The sequence below is a fragment of the Myotis daubentonii genome, chromosome 5 (genome assembly GCF_963259705.1).
Source record: "Myotis daubentonii chromosome 5, mMyoDau2.1, whole genome shotgun sequence".
NCBI classification, from domain to species: domain Eukaryota; kingdom Metazoa; phylum Chordata; class Mammalia; order Chiroptera; family Vespertilionidae; genus Myotis; species Myotis daubentonii.
In genome coordinates, this window is record NC_081844.1 from 38,530,152 (window position 1) to 38,551,959 (window position 21,808).

The 21,808-nt window shown below is 39.8% G+C and overlaps 2 protein-coding genes across 2 annotated transcripts; both read right to left on the minus strand.

Annotated features, from left to right (window-relative positions):
• Nucleotides 1-363: 363 nt before the first annotated feature.
• LOC132234245 (disintegrin and metalloproteinase domain-containing protein 25-like) lies at nt 364-2,571 on the minus strand. The gene is made up of 2 exons (XM_059695287.1): nt 2,531-2,571; nt 364-2,323 (listed from the first exon to the last, which is right to left on the minus strand). The coding sequence occupies exons 1-2, from the start codon at nt 2,569-2,571 to the stop codon at nt 364-366; spliced, it is 2,001 nt and encodes a 666-aa protein (XP_059551270.1).
• Nucleotides 2,572-18,769: 16,198 nt separating this feature from the next.
• On the minus strand, nt 18,770-21,035 carry LOC132234246 (disintegrin and metalloproteinase domain-containing protein 20-like). The gene is given in 2 exon segments (XM_059695288.1): nt 18,770-20,959; nt 20,961-21,035. Coding segments are annotated over 2 exon segments (2,265 nt in total).
• Nucleotides 21,036-21,808: the final 773 nt, after the last annotated feature.

Genomic DNA, 21,808 nt, shown 5'->3' on the forward strand with positions numbered 1-21,808 from the left:
AAAAGTAAAATCCTATTTAAAATAAAAAAGGAGTAATATTGTAGGAATTAGGATATTTTGGGAATTGTTTAATGGCCAGTATTTTAGGATCCCAAATAATAAAAATTCTTGGGCATTATGTCAATGGTCTGTGACACATTCTGTAACATTTCTACAGCCAGGAGACTAAAATTTACTGCACGGAAAATCAGGTCAGACTGAACTTCTTTGAAATAGTGAATTGTTCCTTTTCTTCCAGAAAGTAGTAGAATATTTTGCTGTTTTTCCTTAGATGTAATTGGAACATCTTGCTCTTCTTTGGCTAAAACTTTGGCATTTTGCTCTTCTTATTCATGTGAAGTTGGCACATTTTGCACTTCGTTCTTATCTGTTGTGCTGAATGTCAAGAACCCCAAAAATTAGCAAGCCTAATAAACAAATAAAACGGATCAAGGAGAGTAGTAGCAGGTACTTGTTCTCTTTCCTGATTTTCTTCCTTTTTCTCCAAGGGGGTGGGCCACTATCAATACTACCACCATGACCTCTTTCCAGGCAGAAGGGAGGGTCCCACTCATAGCTGCAATGGCAGTGCTGTCTGTTGTTGCAGACTCCTTTCAGATTGCAGGTCTTAGGTGAGCAATCATTTACCAGAAGTGACCTATGGACACACTTCCTTGTGATGCAGACATGTTCTGTCCCACACTCTGTCCCATCTTTCACATCACCAATGTCAGGTTCTGTCATCCCGAAGTGGTAGTCTGTACCCCAGCAGGTGGCGCCATTGAACTGAGTCCAATGCACGGTAGAATGTTCTCTCAGAAGTGGAAGTTCTGTCACGTTTTCACACTGAATCCTCCCGCACAAGGTATCTGAGATGTCACATTTTACATATGTAGCGTTCATCAAACCACAGTTCCCAAAACGGTCACCTTGAGTGTTAATTTCTGTGTAGCAACGCTGATTTGCACTCTTGGCCTCTTTGCCAAAAATGTTCGTACACTGCTCTTCACGGTTATTGCATCTCTTTTCATAGCAGGAGCCACCATCCTTGCATGAGATCCCATTCTGCACATACACATCCTCTGGACAATGGTAGGATGTCCCATTGCACCACTCTGGGAGATCACATTCATTTTTCTTTTTTCTACAAACTTTTCCTTTTCGAACGATCTGGCAGTGTCTGCAACAAAGCCCAAAAGCACAAGCAGCCCCAGGGCTGAGAGTGCAGTTTGACTCACAGCACGGATCTTTCATACACAAATGTAAAGCGCCACAGTCACACTCTTCTCCTTCTTCAACCACACTGTTTCCACACCGTGCAAGTGTGAAGATGTTCCCTGCATTTGATGAAATATACATACAATTTTTCGTAGCAAGGGTGTCCATGAAGCTAGCATAGCTACAGTTGCTGAATGTAGTTCCACTTGATTTTACTGGAACCATGATGCAGTTTGTATGTCCACATGTACAAGGTGGTACATCATGATGCATACCAAAATTATGACCAATCTCATGTGCCACAGTATATGCAAAAGAATGTAAAGTATCATCCATTAAGGTTTCCACTCCACAATTAAATTCATAGTCACATACTGTTCCCACATTGGCCAGGCCAAAAACCATACCATAGTCGCGCTTTACAAAAAGATGTGCAACATCATGAGGAATGCGCTTATTAAAGCCAGTTTGCTTCCAATTGCAAAATCCGCCTAGACCACCACCTATGTTATCTAATGAAGTCGGGTTTTTTTCAGTCCAGACTTCAATTCCCATGAAAACCACATCGACATGCAGTGAATTCAAAAAGTTATCTACTGCATTGACTACAAGTAATACTTCATTTTGTACAGCTGTGGTGTTACGTTTGTGATGAAGATAGAGATTGTGTTCCACCACCACAGCCAGTTCAAGAAGCTGCCTGTGAGTCCACCAGCCTTCATACTCACTCTGCATCAAAGTGAAATTAGCACTCTCTTGAAACTTCAGTTGTCGTGCTATTTCTTCATCTGTTACTCCACATCTCATGGGTGGCAATTGTGTCTCCTCACTGTCCACTTTATATATGAAATGTTCAAATGTGGTAGAAAGTGTATCGGGCTCTATTTCATAAACAGTGTCATTTGTCTGTAATATTCCTTGCAAGCCCCCCAAACAGGTACTGAGGGAAACCATGGATTCTAGGTCCCCCTCCACATAACCATGATAGTAGCAGTCATTCTGGATAAAAGGCTGGTCCTCAAGAAGAATGCCCTGGTCTGAGTAGGTAACCACTCGGAAGTGTCTGGATAGAAAATGCCTGTTGACCTTCATGTTTATGACCTGATCCCGCCCCCCAAAATGCATTCTGTAAGAGACCCATTCTCTAGTCTTCGTGCCAGTGTCAGTGCCTGTTACCTTCAAGGGAATCACCACTTCTGGGGGACCATGGCGTTGGGCGTGCACAATCAAGAACCATCCATATGGGAACAGAATCACCCCCAGCCAGAGTGACAGGACAGTGTTCCTCACACACACCAGGGCCTCTCTCACAGCCATTATGGTGCCACCATACACAGCCATTGGTGAGAGCAAAATAGGTCGGGCAGGAAGCATCACTGTTCCCTCTGAGCTGGGTGTTCAGCATTGACTTTGAATCTGTTCTCTGGCAGGCTCATGTTATCAGAGGAGCACACTGGAAGAGAAAACAAAAAGAAGAATAGAGACTGTGTTGGTGGTTATGGGAAGGCCAAGGTGGTGGATGAAAAGACAAGAGTTAAAATGGATTAGTGTTTGGCTCAAGACATGACTCAGAATACTGCATTCATTTGCCGTTTAGAAATTTTAAGGCACCCTTGCCCATGTGGCAAAGTTGGTTGACTGTTGTCCCATTCACTAAGAGGTCACTGGTTTGAATCCTGGTCAAGAAACATGCCCAGGTGGAGGGTTTAATCTCCAGTAGGGGGCATACAGGAGGTAGCTGATCAATGTTTCTCTCTCATAGTTGTTTCTATCTCTCTCTCCCTCTTCCTTTTTCTCTCTCTACAAATCAATAAAAGCATATTATAAAAAAGAAATTGTAAGGCAGTGTGAGACTGTTTTGTGTACAAAATAAAGATGATTGGTCATAGACTGACACCTTTTGAACCTAGATGAATGACACACGATGATTAATGATGCTGTTAACTACATGAACATGTGAGAATATTTCCTCAATAAATATATAAAATGACGGGCATTAATATAAAGGTGAACATATATCATGTTTGAGAGGGTGTCTCTATTTACACCTTTGGACTTAATATAAATATATATATTTTTTAAATTAAATCTTTATTGTTCGGATTATTACAGTTGTTCCTCTTTTTCCCCCCCATAGCTCCCCTCCACACAGTCCCCCCCAACCCTCTGCCCTCACCCCCCCACAGTCTGCATCCATACGTGCACAATTATTGTCCAGTCTCTTCCCGCATCACCCACACCCCTTTCCCCCCCAAGAATAGTCAGTCCACTCCCTTTCTATGCCCCTGATTCTATTATAATCACCAGTTTATTCTGTTCATCAGGTTATTTATTCACTTGATTTTCAGATTCACTTGTTGATAGATGTGTATTTGTTGTTCATAATTTGTATCTTTACCTTTTTCTTCTTCTTCCTCTTCTTAAAGGATACCTTTCAGCATTTCATATAATACTGGTTTGGTGGTGATGAACTCCTTTAGCTTCTCCTTATCTGTGAAGCTCTTTATCTGACCTTCAATTTTGAATGATAGCTTTGCTGGATAAAGTAATTTTGGTTGTAGGTTCTTGGCATTCATCACTTTGAATATCTCTTGCCACTCTCTTCTGGCCTGCATAGTTTCTGTTGAGAAATCAGCTGACACTCCTATAGGTCCTCCCTGGTAGATAACTGACTGTTTTTCTCTTGCTGCTTTTAAGATTCTCTCTTTGTCTTTTGCTCTTGGCATTTTAATTATGATGTGTCTTGGTGTGGTCCTCTTTGGATTCCTTTAGTTTGGGGTTGTCTGCGCTTCCTGGACTTGTAAGTCTATTTCTTTCACCAGGTAGGGGAAGTTTTCTGTCATTATTTCTTGAAATAGGTTTTCAATATCATGCTCTCTCTCTTCTTCTGGCACCCCTATAATTTGGATGTTGGTTCACTTGAAGCTGTCCCAGAGGCTCCTTGCGCTATATTCATATTTTTGGATTCTTTTTGCTTTTCCGGTTGGGTGTTTTTTGCTTCTTCGTATTTCAAATCTTTGACTTGATTCTTGTGATCCTCTAGTCTGTTGTTGGAACTCTGTATAATATCCTTTATTTCAGTCAATGTATGCTTAATTTCTAGTTGGTCCTTTTTCATAACCTTGAGGGTCTCACTAGATTTCTTGAGGGTCTCACTACATTTATTGGCGGTCTCACCAGAATTTTTGAGGTTCTTACTAAATTTATCGGCAGTTTCTAGAAAGTTCTTGAAAAAACTTAAAAGTGTGGTTTTGAACTCTATATGCAGTAGTTTGCTTTCCTTCATTTCTGTCATTAGTGACCTGTTTCTTTGTCTCACATTTTTTATGCTTCCCTGTGTTGGTAGAGTGGCTTTGTGTGCTAGGTGTCCTATAGGGCCCAGTGGCACAGCCTCCCCAATTACCTGAGGTGGACACTCTTGGTGCACCCCTTTGTGAGCTTTGTGCACAGTCTTGTTGTAGTTAAGCCTTGATTGTTGTAGGTTTCACTGGGAGGAATTGACCTCCAGGTCAATTGGCTGTGAGAATCAGCTGTGTCTACAGTGGGAAAACTTCTGTGCTGAAGACACCCTTATGGGGCTAGACTTGCTTCAGTGGGGCTTTGGTGCTCACTGAGTCTGCCCCCTGAGTGTGTCCCTTATGGATCTGAGGAGTTGTAATCTTGATGGTCCCACTCTAACCACTGGGTACACTGGCTCTTGGATCTCTAAGGAGGTGCTAATTTAGCTTCTGCCTTATGCTACCCAGCAGCTGCTACTGAGAGATCTGCAGATTCCCCTTCCTTGTTTGGGGTTTGGAGGTGCCCAGATGAGGCCCAGCTGTGAAGAAATGCAAGTTGCTGTGGGGCCTTGGGCCTTCTCTTGGAAGTTCTGGGTTTGTCTGGCCCAGCTGCAATTTGTTAGGTAATTTTTAGATTGCAAAGGGTCAGGGCATTCATATGCCAATGCCTCTGCACACAGCTTGGGTGCGGCGTGGTCTCAGGGGATCAACAGGGTGGAACAAGCAGCTATTGCTGATCCTCAGCCCTGCCCTAAGGGGCCCCGTGTCTCAGTGTCCTGGTAATTGCTGCAAGCACCTCCGAGGAAAGCTGCCCTCGAGTTCCGAGTTCTGCCCACTGCCAGTCCATCCAGTCTCTCCCCGCACAAGTCCAGGTCCCCAGAGACTTCCTGGAATCAGAGTTCCGAGCAGCCGGGGGCTTGTGACTTCCTCCTGATTCAAAAAGACAGCCCCATTCTCAGTTGCCAGCCCTTGTCGCATGTGCTTCTGTACCTCTGCACTCCACCTCCGCAGCTCCTCTGAGCCTCAGTGTGCTTTTCTCTTTCCTTCTAGTTGTAGAATTTCCACTCAGCCAGCGTTCCTGTAGTTCTGGATGATGTCCATTTTGTCTTTTCATTGTATTTTTGAAGTTGTTGTGGGAGGCAGCAATTTCCGGTGTTTACCTATGCCGCCATCTTGGTTTCTCCCCATAAATATTAATATGTAGTTTATCTTTTCAAATTTTACTTTATTTTTATTATTTTTCAAATTATTTTTTAGTTTTCAATTATAGGTTGCACACAATACTATATACTAGAGCAGCCGTGGGCAAACTACGGCCCACGGGCCGGATCCAGCCCGTTTGAAATGAATAAAACTATTGAAAAAAAGACCATACCCTTTTATGTAATGATGTTTACGTTCAATTTATATTAGTTCACACAAACACTCCATTCATGCTTTTGTTCCAGCCCTCCGGTCCAGTTTAAGAACCCATTGTGGCCCTCGAGTCAAAAAGTTTGCCCACCCCTGTACTAGAGGCTCAGTGCATGAAATTCATGCACTGGGGGGGGGCGGTGTCCCTCAGTCCAGCCTGCACAGTCTCCAATAATGTGTTACCCCTCGGACCTAAACCGGCAGTCAGACATCCCTCTCACAATCCTGGACTTCTGGCTCCCAACCGCTCGCCTGCCTGCCTGATTGCCCCAAACTGCTTCTGCCTGCCAGTCTGATCACCCCCTAACCACTCTCCTGCCAGTCTGATCGATGCCTAACTGCTCCTCTGCTGGCCCGATCGCACCCAACTGCCCTCCTCTGCTGGCCATCTTGTGGTGGCCATCTTGTATTGACATGGGTGTGTCCATCATTTGACTACATGGGGGTGGCCATCTTGTGTGAGGGCATGATGGTCAATTTGCATATTACCTATTTATTATATAGGATTATTTTCAGGAGTACACCCCAGTGATTAGACTTTATATAACTTACTTAGTGATTATCCTGATAAATGTCATCCCTATTTACCACTGTACATAGTTATTATATACTAGTGACCCAATGCACAGATTCGTGCACAATGAAAGGAAATCAATTAGAAGAAATATTTCAATATCGCTATTTGACCTTTCTGTATAATAGAAGTGTGAAAAATGAAATAAAATTAGTAAAATGTATGTAAAAATAATATATAAACTGATTAATAAACAAACAATAACAGCATTGTATAACAACAACAAAGACATGATATAAAAATATGATGTAGAAACAACAAAAACATGATATAAAAACATTGATAAAACCAATGACTGATAAATTGATTAAACTTATTCTAATATCTCCCTGTATACCACATTAATAGTGAAAACAGAGTGCTTGACTAATTTCCCTTGTGATGAAGTATTTACAACTTTAACTTTAACATCACATGCTCTTTGAACTTGAGAGAAAGCAACATATAACTGACCATGTGCAAAAACGGGTTCAGGTAGGAATATTCCTACTCTGTCTAGAGTTTGTCCTTGTGATTTATTAATAGTCATCGCAAATGCTGGCACCATGGGAAACTGTCTTCAAATTAATTTAAGTGGAGGCCAGTGTCAGACAGGGACAGTTGTGCCAATAGTGGGTCTTCATCCATATTCTGTTGATGCTTCTGCTTTCTTTCAGCCTCAGAATGTTAACAAAAACAACCAAATTCACTACTGACAAAAATTGATCAAAACACACATGTACAACTGGCACCAGCAAGAGCTTTATATGTATTGTGCATGCGAGTCAATGTTCATTTTTAAATTGCCATGCATGTCATATGTACGACTGGTCAGTCAGTCGGACAGTTAGACTTTTATATATATAGATTTTAAATTATAATTGTTATGCTCTACTTCATATTCCAATGACTATTATGGTACTACCAATTTTTACTTTTTAATCCCTTCACTTTTTTTTTTTTTTTTTTTTTACCAAACCCACAACCTTCCCCCCATATGGCAAACATCAAAATGTTCTCTATATCCACAAGTTCATTTCTGTTTTGCTTATTCCACTATTTTGTTTTTATTCAATTGTTGATAGGTATGTATTTATTGCCATTTTTTATTTTACTCTATTTAACTTTTTTTAATTTAAATTTATTGTTGAAGAGATTATAAATGTCTTCCCTTTTATTCCCCATTGACTCCCTCGCCCCATAACATCCCTCCTAAGCCTTCACCACATTATTGTCTCTCCATGGGCTATGCATTTATGCATGTAAGTTTACCAGTTCATCTCCCTCCCCCACCCTGCTCCCTTGCCTTCCCTATGAAATTCATCAGTCTATTCTATGCTTCTAAGTCTCTATCTCTTTTGTTTTTCAGTTTATTTTGTTCATTAGATTCTACATATGAGTGAGATCATGTGATACTAATCTTTCTCTGACTGGCTTGCTTAGCAAATTACCCTCCAGGTCCATCTCTGCTGTTGTAAATGGTAAAAGTTTTCTCTTTTTTACCACTGCATAATATTCCATTGTGTATGTACCCCAATTTTTTTATCCACTCATCTGCTGATGGGCTGTTTTGAAATATTAACTATTGTAAGTTATGCTGCTATGAACCTAAGAGACAGGTGGTACAAGGACACTCTGACCCTCCTTTGTCTCCCTGAAAGTAGGAGATAAACTTCTCACATAAAAAGTACCCTCCTTGTCCCAAGGGAAGACATTATTGTCACTGAAAAAGATAATTTGGGGGTGACCCCATATGGGGGGGGTGACCTGTTAAACTAAATTTTATCTTCCTAGTTACTTATTCACCGCTTACTATTACTAGTGTAAATCCCTTTGTCTTGTCAATTTCTTACAAATTTGTTGTCTAAAGATTAACTCTGATCACTTTGTTTTCATTCCTTTGTGAAAGTTTCTATATACATACAAAAATTTAATAAATTTGCATGCTTTTATCCTGTTAATCTGTTTTTGTCAGTTTAATTTTCAGACTGAGGCAGGTTCCCTAAGAAATTTGAAGAAAACTTTTCCTTTCTTCTAGCATTTGATGACAAAAAAATGAAGAAAATGATCAAAAATAATACTAGAACATTTGGAACATTTAGATATCTTATATACTATCCATCTTCCTATCTGGATACATATATATATATATATATATATATATATATATATATATATATATGCAGATGTAGATGTAGACAAAGACCTTGCATTATGCAAATGTTATCTCCACCTGGGGTATAAATCTGAAATAATATGAATAATTATCTATAACACTTCCAAGTGAAACAGGAAAAAATCTGTGGGCATGGATTTAGGGATGATTAGCTACACCACCAAAATTACCATCTATAAATGAAACATTAATAATTGAACTTTGTTTTAATTGAAGCATTATTTTAAGAAATACATTAAAAATGAGAATACGAATTTCACACTTTGAGAAAACACATACATCTTCTATTTGTTAAAAGTCATATCAAGCATATAGAAGGATTCTTAAAACTCAACAATAATAAAACCTACTCAATTAAAAAAGAAACAAAGGTGTGACCAGACAACTTTCCATAGAAGATAAACAGATTGCAAATAATCATGTGAAAAAAATGCACGTATCATGTGTTACTAACAAATGCATGTTAAAATGATGATTTTATTTTTTATAATGGCTGGATAACATTCTATTATATAACATTCTATTATGTACCACATTTTTTTAAAAAAACTAAATCTTGCTATTCAATATAACATAGCTGGACCTTGAGGATATTATGCTATGTGAAACAATAAGACATATGCTTTTTGTCATTCATATGATCTTCCTTAAAGACAATATCTAAAAAAAGAATAGCTTATTTATAAAGGGAACAGATTGGTGGTTCCTAGAGTAATGTTTGGGAGAAGTGGGTGAAGAGGGTCAAAAGTAAAAATATCCAGTTTTTACTAAGTAACTAAATTAGTGGGATGTACAGTACAGCATTGTGACTAGTTTGCAATACTGTATTGAGTTCTTGAAAATTGCTAAGAGAGAAAATCTTAAAAGTTATCATTACCAGGGAAAAGTTTGTAGCTATATATGGTAACAGATGTTAACTAGACTTATTGTGATGATGATCATTCACAATAGACATAAATATGAATCTAATTAAATGAAAAAGAGACCTACTACATACTGCTAAATAATAATGTGTGTATCAGAGAGTAAATAAGAAGGAGGAAAATGAGAAGGAGGAGGAGGAGGTGGTGGAGGAGAAGAAAGAGAAGGAGGAGAAGGAGAAGTCATCTAGTAGTAATCTTCTGGGTGTTTCTAAAATAACTTTACATCCTCAGGATTTAGCAAGGTAAATGTTACATAACAGAACCTTCTAGGTTATAAAATTCTGGAAAAAATAAATCATATGTATCATATTATCCTTCAGATATAGATAATGTCTGGTACTCAATTAATGTTCTGTAAATAAAAGAGAGGGAGAACAAAGTTTGGAAAAGTCCCATTGCTAGAATGGAAAAATAGAGCAGAGGCATATTTTATTTGAAATGTCTAAAGAAGCGGCGAAAGTTACAAATTCATGGCGCAGGAGACTACACTGATATGATTAATGATTGAATGCAAAAAATAAATGAGAGAGAAGAAAAATGTTCCTGACAGAAATCTTTCAAAAACTACATGTAAATACTCCTCTTGAGTGTAAGCTCAAATTCATTGCTCACTTTCAAATAACAGAAAATGGAAAGGAGAAAAATAGTAACTTTAGAGCAAAGAAATCTGGCAGGTGCTCCTAACCAAGCGATCAATATTAACATCAACAGTGATGCCATATTGATGTCCTGAACCCTGATATAATGTACTAGAAAGGTACTTTATTCTGTGGTACCCTTACCAAAAATCCGTGACTCCAGTCTCATTAGGAGAAAAACATCAGAGGAACAAAAATTTTACCAAATAACTGATCAGTACCCCTCAAAACTTTCAAAGCCATAAAAAAACAAAGATGAAGAAACTGTCATATATCAAGGATACTAATGAGATATGGCCTGAGCAAAGGCAATGTAGTGCCTTGGTTGGGTCTATATTAGAAAAAGGATGTTTGTATAAAAAGTAGGGAAATCCAAGAAAAGAGTAGCGTTTACTTAATAGTAGTGTACCAGTGAGGGTACCTGAGTTTTGACAAATATATCATGTTGTAAGATGCAAACATAGAGGAAAGTGAGTGAGGGGTAGCTCTGGCTTACTACAGCTGCCACAAAAATATTAGCACAAGCTTAAAACAGCAGAAGCTTATTCTCTCAAAGTTCTGGAAGCCAGAAATCTGAACTCATTGAAAAGAATTAATCTTACATTTTGTTGCCAAAGTTTTCCATATGTATTTATTTTGCAACGTAGAAACTAGAATGTTTTTAGTCCCATAGTTAATTGCCCCATAGATCAATGTTTTCCATCTGTTTTGTTAATTTAAAAAAATCTTGCAAAACACAGATATAAACAAATAAACAAATATGACAATTTACATCTGTGATCCTCTTCCCTAGAACCCATTAACTCTTTTTAAATCATGAAAAAAAAAATCAGAAAAACCAAAATTGAGGGACTTTCTATGAAATACCAGATGAGTATACCTCAAAATGTCAAGGTCATCTAGAATAAGGGACGTTTGAGAAAGAATAACAGCCAAGAGGAGTCTAAGAAGATATGACAGTGAACTGTAATGTGGTATGCCATATAGAAAGCTGCAACAAGAAAATAAAACAGATAAAATTAAAGAAAGTAAATATACATGAATTTGCTCTCCCCAGGCCTGAGAAGGCCATGCTCAGTTTGAGTGCCATGGTCTTGAAGCCTGATGTCAAGAACTTGGACAAAGGGGAGGACAAAATGGTAGTGGAATAGACAGATGTGTCCTGAGTCTTGTCCCAGAGAAGATAGAATGAGCAGCTGAAACAAATAACATCCACCCTGAAGGAGACTCAGCTTGTGAGACAATTTGCAGTTGGGAAGGCAGAAGACCCCTGGAGAAAGGTAAAATCAAGGATCTGGGCAGGTGAGATCTGTTAGATCTCTGAGCCCAGAAGGTCAGAGGGAAATGCACCCAGCCACGTCCCTTGGGACAGGCACAGTGTTTGACTGTGGAAAGGAGGTCCACAGGATTGCTGGTGGCAGGGGAGTCTAGATATGGGTCCACAGTCACAAAAGACTGAGCCCAGAGGGGGCATCCTGAAGAGCTGACCAGACTGTCCAGTGCCAGGAGGAGAGGAGCTCGCAGAGGTGCAGTTTTTGCCCTCTCTCTGGCTTGTGCTTTTCTTCATTGAACCTAGTTCATAGGACCTTTGAGATACAGACACTCACCTGTGGCTTAGGTACAAGAGAAAGCGCGGACTTCTGGAGTCTGGGGAGAGGAGAGGGTCCAGGAGAAGTGGCAGCAAGTCTGACACTGACTCATACATGAGCCCGGGACCTGGGCAGCCATTTTCTCCTGAAGAGATAGCCCCTCCCTCAAGGCTCCAGGCAACCAATGCAGCCACACCCAGAATACACTCTGAATGATACAAATTATTACAGTTGTTCCTCTTCCCCCCCCCCCCCATAGCTCTCCTCCACCCAGTTCCCATCCCACCCTCTGCCCTCCCACTGTCCTCATCCATAGGTGTATGATTTTTGTCCAGTCTCTTTCTACACCCCCACACCCCTTTCCCCCCAAGAATTGTCAGTCAACTCCCTTTCCATGCCCCTGGTTCTATTATATTCACCAGTTTACTCTGTTCATCAGATTTTTTATTCATTTGATTTTTAGATTCACTTGTTGATAGATATGTATTTGCTGTTCATAATTTTTATCTTTACCTTTTCCTTCTTCCTCTTCTTAAAGAATACCTTTCAGCATTTCATATAATGCTGGTTTGGTGGTGATGAACTCCTTTAGCTTTTCCTTATCTGTGTAGCTCTTTATCTGACCTTCAATTCTGAATGATAGCTTTGCTGGATAAAGTAATCTTGGTTGTAGGTTCTTGCTATTCATACTTTGAATATTTCTCGCCACTCTCTTCTGTCCTGCATAGTTTCTGTTGAGAAATCAGCTGACAGTCATATGGGTACTCCCTTGTAGGTAACTGACTTTTTTCTCTTGCTGCTTTTAAGATTCTCTCTTTGTCTTTTACTCTTGGCATTTTAATTATGATGTGTCTTGGTGTGGTCCCCTTTGGATTCCTTTTGTTTGGGGTTCTCTGCACTATGTGGACTTGTAAGTCTATTTCTTTCACCAGGTAGGGGAAGTTTTCTGTCATTATTTTTTGAAATAGGTTTTCAATATCTTGCTCTCTCTCTTCTTCTGGCACCCTCATAATTCGGATGTTGGTACGCTTGAAGTTGTCCCAGAGGCTCCTTACACTATCTTCATATTTTTGGATTCTTTTTGCTTTTCCGGTTGGGTGTTTTTTGCTTCTTCGTATTTCAAATCTTTGAGTTGATTCTTGGGATCCTCATGTCTGCTGTTGGATCTCTGTATATTATTCTTTATTTCAGTCAGTGTATGCTTAATTTCTAGTTGGTCTTTTTTCATATCCTCCAGGGTCTCACTAAGTTTATCAGCGGTTTCTAGAAAATTCTTGAAAATCCTTTAAAGTGTGGTTTTGACCTCTATATCCAATAGTTTGCTTTCCTCAATTTCTGTCATTTGTGACCTGTTTCTTTGTCTCTGTATTTTTTATGCTTCCCTGTATAGGGCTCAGTGGCTCAGCCTCCCCAATTACCTGAGGTGGACACTCTTGGGGCACCCCTTTGTGGGCTATGTGCACAGTCTTGCTGTAGTCAAGCCTTGATTGTTGTAGGTATCACTGGGAGGAACTGACCTCCAGGCCAATTGGTGGTGAGAATCAGCTGTGTCTGCAGTGGGAGAACTTCTGAAGACACCCTTCTGGGGCAAGACTTGCTTCAGTGGGGCTTTGGTGCTCACTGAGTCTTTCCCCGAGTGTGTCCCTTATGGATCTGAGAAGTTGTAATCTGGATGGTCCCACTCTGACCATTGGGTACACTGGCTCTTGGATTTCTAAGGATGTGCTAATTTAGCTTCTGCCTGATGCTACACAGCAGGAGCTACGAAGAGATCTGCAGATTCCCCTTCCTTGTTTGGGGTTTGGAGGTGCCCAGATGAGGCCCAGCTGTGAAGCAATGCAAGCTGCTGTGTGGCCTTGGGCCTTCTCTTGGAAGTTCTGGGTCTGTCTGGCCCAGTTGCAGTTTGTTAAGTAATTTTCAAATTGCAAAGGGCCAGGGCATTCATATGCAAAAGCCTCTGCTGCAGCCTGGGTGGGGTGGAGTCTCAGGGAATCAGCAGGGCAGAGAAAACAGCTATGGCTGATCCTCATCCCTGCCCTAAGAGGCCCCGTGTCTCAGTGTCCTGGTAATCACTGCAAGCACCTCTGAGGGAAAGCTGCCCTCGAGTTCTGAGTTCTGCCCACTGCCAGACAGTCCAGTTGCTCCCATATGAGTCCTGGGTCCCCAGAGACTTGCCGGAACTGGAGTTCAGAGCAGTCAGGGGCTTGTGACTCCCTCCTGATTCAAAAAGACAGCCCCATCCTCAGTTGCCAGCCCTTGCCGCATGCACCTCCATACCTCTGCACTTTACTTCCTCACCTCCTCTGAGTCTCAGTGTGCATTTCTCTTTCCTTCTATTTGTAGAATTTCCACTCAGCCAGCCTTCCTGTAGTTCTGGATGATGTTTGTTTTGTCTTTTCATTGTATTTTTGAAGTTGTTGTGGGAGGCAGCAATTTCCGGTGTTTACCTATGCCGCCATCTTTGTTTCTCCACCTGCTTTTCAGGTTTAATGGATTTGAAATAATGGGAAAAGCCAGACTAAGCTTTGAACAAAGAAAATGTATCCAGTGAACTTTTTTATGTGAATACATAAAAGATAAAGATTTTGGTAATAAACCAGCAATAGTCAACAAATTGAGGATCCACAAATACCGAATGAAATGATTCTTTATGTTTGTGATTCCAATGCTTCACCTCATCAGCAGGGCCTGGACTAGAAAGGGTATCAATTTAAAAACAGGTGTTGCTAATAAGTCATTCATTTCTGTAGATTCTTTTACATTTTGGGAATGAACTGCATGTTAATAACTTTATAATCATTCAAAGTGTGTATACATTTGGGGGCACCCTGTTTTATATTTATTGATTTTAGAGAGAGGAATGGAGAGAGGGAGATAGAGAAAGGGAAATGTTGATATAATAGAGTAATGTCAATGGGTTGCCTCTCACATGTGCTCCGCCTGGGATTGAACCTTCTACCTTTTGGTGTATGGGAGGATGCTCCAACCAACTGAGCCACATCAGCCAGGGTGTAATATTTCTTTAAATTTGTTTTAAAATAAAGCCTATTTCAATAAACAAACACATAAATAAAAAATAATTACTTGATTGCTCTAGCATAGAAGTAGGGAATCAGACCACAATTTTCACTTATACTATTTGTTTTCATGACAAGTTTAGTTACCACTCAGTATTGTATAGGTTCAGAAATGATATTGGGTGTTATACTCTCTTTGTATGATTTTTTGTAGTTTTTTCTTTTACTCTCCTTATATAATTAAAGTGGGTTACAATATTTTTACAATAGTTTTATTTATGCTTCTCTGAAAACACAGCTATTATATTTGCTATTGAATTCTAGGATTAAAGAGAAATTATGAAAGTTACAAGATTAATGCCATGAAAAAAATACAGAATTATTAATGACTAGTAGCCCTGTGCATGAATCTGTGCACTGGTAGTGGGCGCAGAACTCTTGCCACATCACCAGGGCAACAACGCAAGCATCCCAGCCTGGCCAGAGGCCCATCCGCGGCTGGGAAATGACTTCCCTCCCTGTTCTCAGGAACTCTGAAAAAGGGTTTCCTCTTTCTCAGCTGGCTTTCACCCCTGTGCCTCTGCCACCAGCCCCTCCTGTCACACTATCCTTCACCTCCTCCACCCCCTGGCTGTCGGGACTTGACCTTGCCCGGGAGTTGGGTGCCACTTGACTCTGCTCAGCTCACCGGTTCTTTCTCTTCTTATGTAAGCATTCGGTGCCCCAGCCTGTCCAGAGGCCTATCCACGGCCGGGCACCAAATGCTTGCCTTGTCGCCATGGCAACGAAGCAAGCATTCTGCCAGGCTATTCACACTGCCCGCTGTCAGTGCCCCCCCCACCCCCCCGCCAACCAGAACTGGGGGACTCCGGCAGGGCTGAGAGGACTGGGTGCCGCCATCTTGTGGCTATAGGCACCGCCAGCTTTGTGATGGAGTGATGGTTAATTTGCATATTACTATTTTATTAGATAGGATGTTATTAAATCATGGAGCAATATTACATTATTAAAGGAAATGCATGTACCCCTTTCACAGACACTGCCAAAAAGAAAAAATAAGAAATCATAATTTGTAGAGTAATATTTAGATTAATATATTAGATTAATATATTGGTTAGGCAGCTGGGATTTCTGATAAGCATATTCATAAGTCAAATAGTGAGAAAATTATTGAATTTTCATTTCACATTTTGCTTAGTGGTCACATGTGTGATGATAGTTATTTCAACTACTAAACCTTCCACTTTCTTCTAATTTTCCTGATGAATTCCCATTACATAAGTACATTATTAAGTCACCTGTGTGGTGATCATACTGATTAATGGTACAAAGAATGTCTTCTGTTAATATTTTTGAATTTAGTGCAAATAGGATTGCTGGAGTACTATATAATGGTTACTTTCCTCTATTTAAATAAACAAGGATAATCTTAAAATCATTAGAAAAATTACATTTTATAAAGATCATTTTCTCAAGTCAATCTTTATTTTACTTCAAAATATCAGTGCTATTAGTTAGGTTCAAATTCTGATAACTGAAGGAGGCACTTGCTTTTAATATTGAAAAGTATTCTCCTCTGCATTCTTTACCAGAGTTCCAATTACACATCTAATTTAGATTCACTTTCACTCTCTAAAAGAATTTTTCTTATTGTTTTACTACTTTCTTTTTCTTTTTAAAAAATATATCTTTATTGATTTCAGCAAGGAAGGCAGAGGGGAGAGCTAGAAACATCAATGATGAGAGATAATCATTGATTGACTGCCTCCTGTATGTACTCTACTGGGGATCAAGTCTGCAACTCAGGCATGTGCCCTTGACTGGAATCACACCTGAGACCCTTCAGTCCACAGACTGACGCTCTATCTACTGAGTTAAACCATCTAGGACTGTTTTACTATTTTCTTAGTTCTTCCATTTGTTTTTTAATACCTTTCATTTTCATATTTAATAAAGGCAATAGGTTGGAGCAGTAAAATTTGGCCATAAAACACACAGGGAAGAGATTTGAGCAGATTCTGTTGTAAAAAACTTTTTATTTTTCCACAATGTCCATTTTGGGTACATTGTGTTATTTTTAAAAATTTCTATCAAAGTATAAAAATGAGCACATCACAAAGGTTTATAGATCAAAGGATTTTCATAGCCGAATATGCCTAGTTAAGCAATATTGAGATTAAGCGGGAACTCTCGTGCACTATTGGTGAGAATGCAAATTGGCGCAGACTCTGTGGAAAATAGTATGGAGGCTCCTCAAAAATTTAAGAGTAGAGCTACCGTGTCCTGTTTGCGTTATCAGTTTCTGCTTACTTCTACTTTCATTCAACGCGCCTGGACCTCTCTCTCTCTCTCTCTCTCGAATAATTTTCCTCTCACTTCCTTTCATGAGAAGCACAACTGCCTCTCTATTTACACTTTTTCAAGGAGACCTCCTTTTACTTATTTCTTCTAAAACCTATATGTCAACAATGTGGAACCCAGCAGAGGAAGTCCAATATGTAGTAAAATGGTGACCTGGAGAAGTAAAAATATCATCGTGCAATGGTTTGTATGATTTCCTGAGAAAATAATTGAGCTCTGACTTTTAGAATTAATCTCTTCATTTTCTGATATTTTAGGGGGTTTACCTGGGATCCAGAAAATACTAACCATTAGGTAATTTGTCAGGGAGTATTCAAAGCATGCAGTGCCTTTCAGATTAATAATATTTTTGAATGTATGAGGGCCAGATAAATCTAACAGCTGGAATAAAATAGCAAGCATTTTAATTATTAGAGAAAGGCAAATTAGGAAATTGAAAGAGTTAACAAAGAAGAAAAAGGGAAAAATAGTACACTGCTGGTGGAAATGCAGACTGGTACAGCCCCTTTGGAAAACAATATGGAATTCCCTCAAAAAGCTCAAAAAATTGCACTGCCGTTTCACCTAGGGATCCCACTTCTAGGAATATATCCTAAGAATTCAGAAACATCAATCAGAATGAATATATGTGCCCTTATTGTTTATAGAAGATCTATTTACAACAGCTAGGATTTGGAAACAACCCAAAGTGAAGTGCCCATAAGTACATGAGTGGATCAAAATTCTGTGGTACATTTACACAATGGAACACTATGCAGTTTAAGAAGGGTCTCTTACCCTTTGAGACAGCCTGGAGGGTCCTGGAGAGTATTATGCTACGTGAAATAAGCCAGTCAGAGGAAGTTGCAAGTTCTTGTCAGTGGTGAGCAAAAATAGGTTTATAGTCCTTGGTATAGAAAATAATGAAATCATTAATGTTATTAAAAAAATTAAACTCTGTTTTGTGAACTCACAATGTAAACCTACTTTTGCCCAGCTGTGTACTATATAGTAATAATGTGCAGACTGAAAGTTACTATCTTTTAAAGACTAGACCTGTTAATGAGGCATGACTGGCATGAGTAGTAATCAGAAAATTTCCCAAGTTTCCTGTCTCCTTCTAGTTGTCAACTGTTGTAGAAACTAATAATGAGAGAACTGGTAAAGAAGAATTTCTATGTGTGCATTCCCTGTGTGACAAAGCAGAGAACAAATGGGAAGGATAGATAGAACTGAAACAGCAAATTAAAAACACACAAAGACAAAGTATCCATTAGCTGTACTTTTGCTCAGGAAACACAGAGACTAGTTCCATGAAAAATTAAACACTAAAATTATAAAATAAGGAAGAGTGTTAATATTCTAGGAATTAAGATATTTTGCCAATTGTTTAATGACCAATGTTTTATGATTACAAATAATAAAAATTCTCAGACATTATGTCAATGGTTTGTGACACATGCTGTAGCATTTTTATAGCCAGGAGACTAAAATTTACTACATAGGAAATTGGGCGTCTTTTTAAAAATTGTAAATTGTTTCTTGTCTTTCTAAAATGAAGTGGAACATTTTGCTGTTCTTCCTTAGATGATATTGCAATATCTTTCTCTTCTTCCTTAGGTAAAGTCTTGACATTTTGATCTTCTTACTCATGTGAAGGTGCCACATTCTGCTCTTCACTCTTATCTGTTCTTCTGCGTGTCAGAAAACCCAAAATTAACAAGCATAATAAAAGAATAAAACGAATCAACCAAAGTGGTCCCAGGTAATTGGTCTTTTGTCTCACTGTTCTCCCAGGGGGTGGGCCACTATCTATACTACCTCCATGGCCTCTTTCCAGGCAGAAGGGAGGGTCCCACTCATAGTTGCAATGGCAGTGCTGCCTGTTGTTGCAGACTCCTTTCAGATTGCAGGTCTCAGGTGAGCAATCATTTACCAGAAGTGACCTATGGACACACTTCCTTGTGATGCAGACATGTTCTGCCCCACACTCTGTCCCATCTTTCACATCACCAATGTCAGGTTCTGTCATCCCGAAGTGGTAGTCGGTACCCCAGCAGGTGGCGCCATTGAAGTGAGTCCAATGCACAGTAGAATGATTTCTCAGAAGGGGAAGTTCTGTTACATTGTCACACTGAATCCTCCCGCACAAGGTATCTGAGATGTCACATTTTATATATGTAGCGTTCATTAGACCACAGTTCCCAAAACGGTCACCTTGAGTGTTCATTTCTGTGTAGCAACTCTGATTTGCACTCTTGGCCTCTTTTCCAAAAATGTTCCTACACTGCTGCTCACGGTTATTGCATCTCTTTTCATAGCAGTAGCCACCGCCCTTGCATGGCATCCCATTCTGCACATACACATCCTCTGGACAATGGTGGGATGTCCCATTGCACCACTCTGGGAGATCACAGTCATTTTCCTCTTGTCTACAAACTCCACCTGTGGGCAGGATCTGGCAGTCTTTGCAACAAAGGCCAGAAGCACAAGCAGCCCCAGGTTTCAGAATGCAATTTGACTCACAGCAGGGATCATTTATACACAAATGTAAAGTGCCACAGTCACACTCTTCTCCTTCTTCAACCACACTGTTCCCACACCGTGCAAGTGTGAAGATGTTCCCTGTATTAGATGAAATGTACATACAGTTTTGACTTGCTGTGGTGTTGATGAAGCTAGCATAGCTGCAGTTGCTGAATCTTGTTGTACCTGATATACCTGGAAACATTACACAGGTTTTATGTCCACATGAACAAGTTGGTCCATCATGTAGCATACCGAAATTATGACCAATCTCATGGATCATAGTGTATGCAACCGTATACAAATTATTGTACATTAAACTTTCCACTCCACAATTATATGTAAAGTTACATACTGTTCCAATAAAGGCTATGCCAAGAGTAACACCATAGCTATGTTTTACAAAAAGATGTGCAACATCATGTGGAAGGCGGCTGTTAAAGCTAGTTTGCTTCCAAATGCAAAATTCTTCCAGGAGATCTACTATGTTATTTATTTTAATTGGATTTTTTTCTGTCCAGACCTCAATTCCCATTAAAACCACATCAACATCCAATGAAGTAAAAAAGTTATTTACTTTATTGGCAACAAGTAGTACTTCATACTGTACTGCTGTGGTGTTACTTTGGTGATGAAGATAGCGATAGTGGTCCACCACCACTGCCAGTTCAAGAAGCCGGTTGTGTGTCCACCAGCCTTCATACCCACTCTGCATCAAAGTGAAATTAGCACTCTCCTGAAACTTCAGCTGTCGTGCTATTTCTTCATCTGTTACTCCACATCTCATGGATGGCAATTGTGTCTCCTCACTGTCCACTTTATATATAAAATGTTCAAATGTGGTAGAAAGTCTCTTGGGCTCTATCTCATAAACAATGTCATTTGTCTGTAATATGCCCTGTAAACCTCCCAAACAGGTACTGAGGGCAACCAGGGATTCTGGGTCCCCCTCCACATAACCCTGGTAGTAGCAGTCATTCTGAACAAAAGGCTGGTCCTCAAGGAGAGCGCCCTGGTCTGAGTAGGTAAACACTCGGAAGTGTCTGGACAGAAAATGCCTATTGACCTTCATGTGTATGACCTGATTCTGACACCCAAAATGCATTCTGTAAGAGAGCCAGTCTCTAGTCTTCGTGCCAAAGCCAGTGCTTGTTACCCTCAAGGGAATCACCACTTCTGGGGGACCATGGCGTTGGGAGAGCACAACCTGGAACCATCCATATGGGAACAGAATCACCCCCAGCCAGAGTGGCAGGAGAGTGTTCCTCACACACACCAGGGCCTCACTCACTGCCATTATGGAGCCACCACACACAGCCATTGGTGAGAGCAAAATGGGACGGGCAGGAAGCATCACTGTTCCCTCTGAGCTGGGTGTTCAGCATTGACTTTGAATCTGTTCTCTGGCAGGCTCATACCATCAGAGTACACACTAAAAGAGAAAAAAGAAAGAAGAGTAGAGACTGTGTTGGCAGTTATGAGCAGGCCAAGATGGAGGAGTAAGAGAAAGAGTATAGTTAAAATGGAATAGTGTTTGGCTCTAGAAATAACTCAGACTACTGCACCCATTCGCCCTTTAGAAACTGTATGGCAGCATGGCCTATGAGGCTGAGTTGGTTGACTGTTGTCTTATGCACCAAGAGGTCATGGGTTTGATTCTCAGTCAGGGAATATAGCCAGGTTGTGGTTGTGGTCCCAGTAGATGGCATGCTAGAGGCAGCCAATCAGTGTTTCACTCTCATGGATGTTTCTATCTCTCCCTCTTCCTTCCTATCTCTCTTAAAATAAATAAAAACATTTTCAAAGAAAAAATAAATTGTAAGGCAGTGTAAGATTATGTGTGTACAAAAAAATGATAATTGGTCATAGACAGACACCTTTTGAACCTGGTTCATTACACTTAGTGATTAGTGATACTATTGTTTAACTACTAGTACATACACATTTGTGAAAATTTTCACATTAAATATATAAAACAAAGGGTCTTAATGTAAAGGTGAACATATATCATGTTTGAGATGGAGTCTCTATTTGTATCTATTGACTTGATATAAATATTAATATATAATTTTTCTTTGCAATTTTTCTTATTTTTATTATCTTTAAAAATCATTTCTCATTTTTTAATTAGAGTTATACAATATTAGATATTAGTTTC

Coding starts and splice junctions, on each gene's coding strand:
- LOC132234245 (XM_059695287.1), bottom strand. CDS start 2,571: ATGCTTCCTGCCCGACCTATTTTGCTCTCACCAATGGCTGT. Junction 2,324..2,530: donor TTGCTCTCACCAATGGCTGT/GTATGGTGGCAC, acceptor GGTCTCTTACAG/AATGCATTTTGGGGGGCGGG.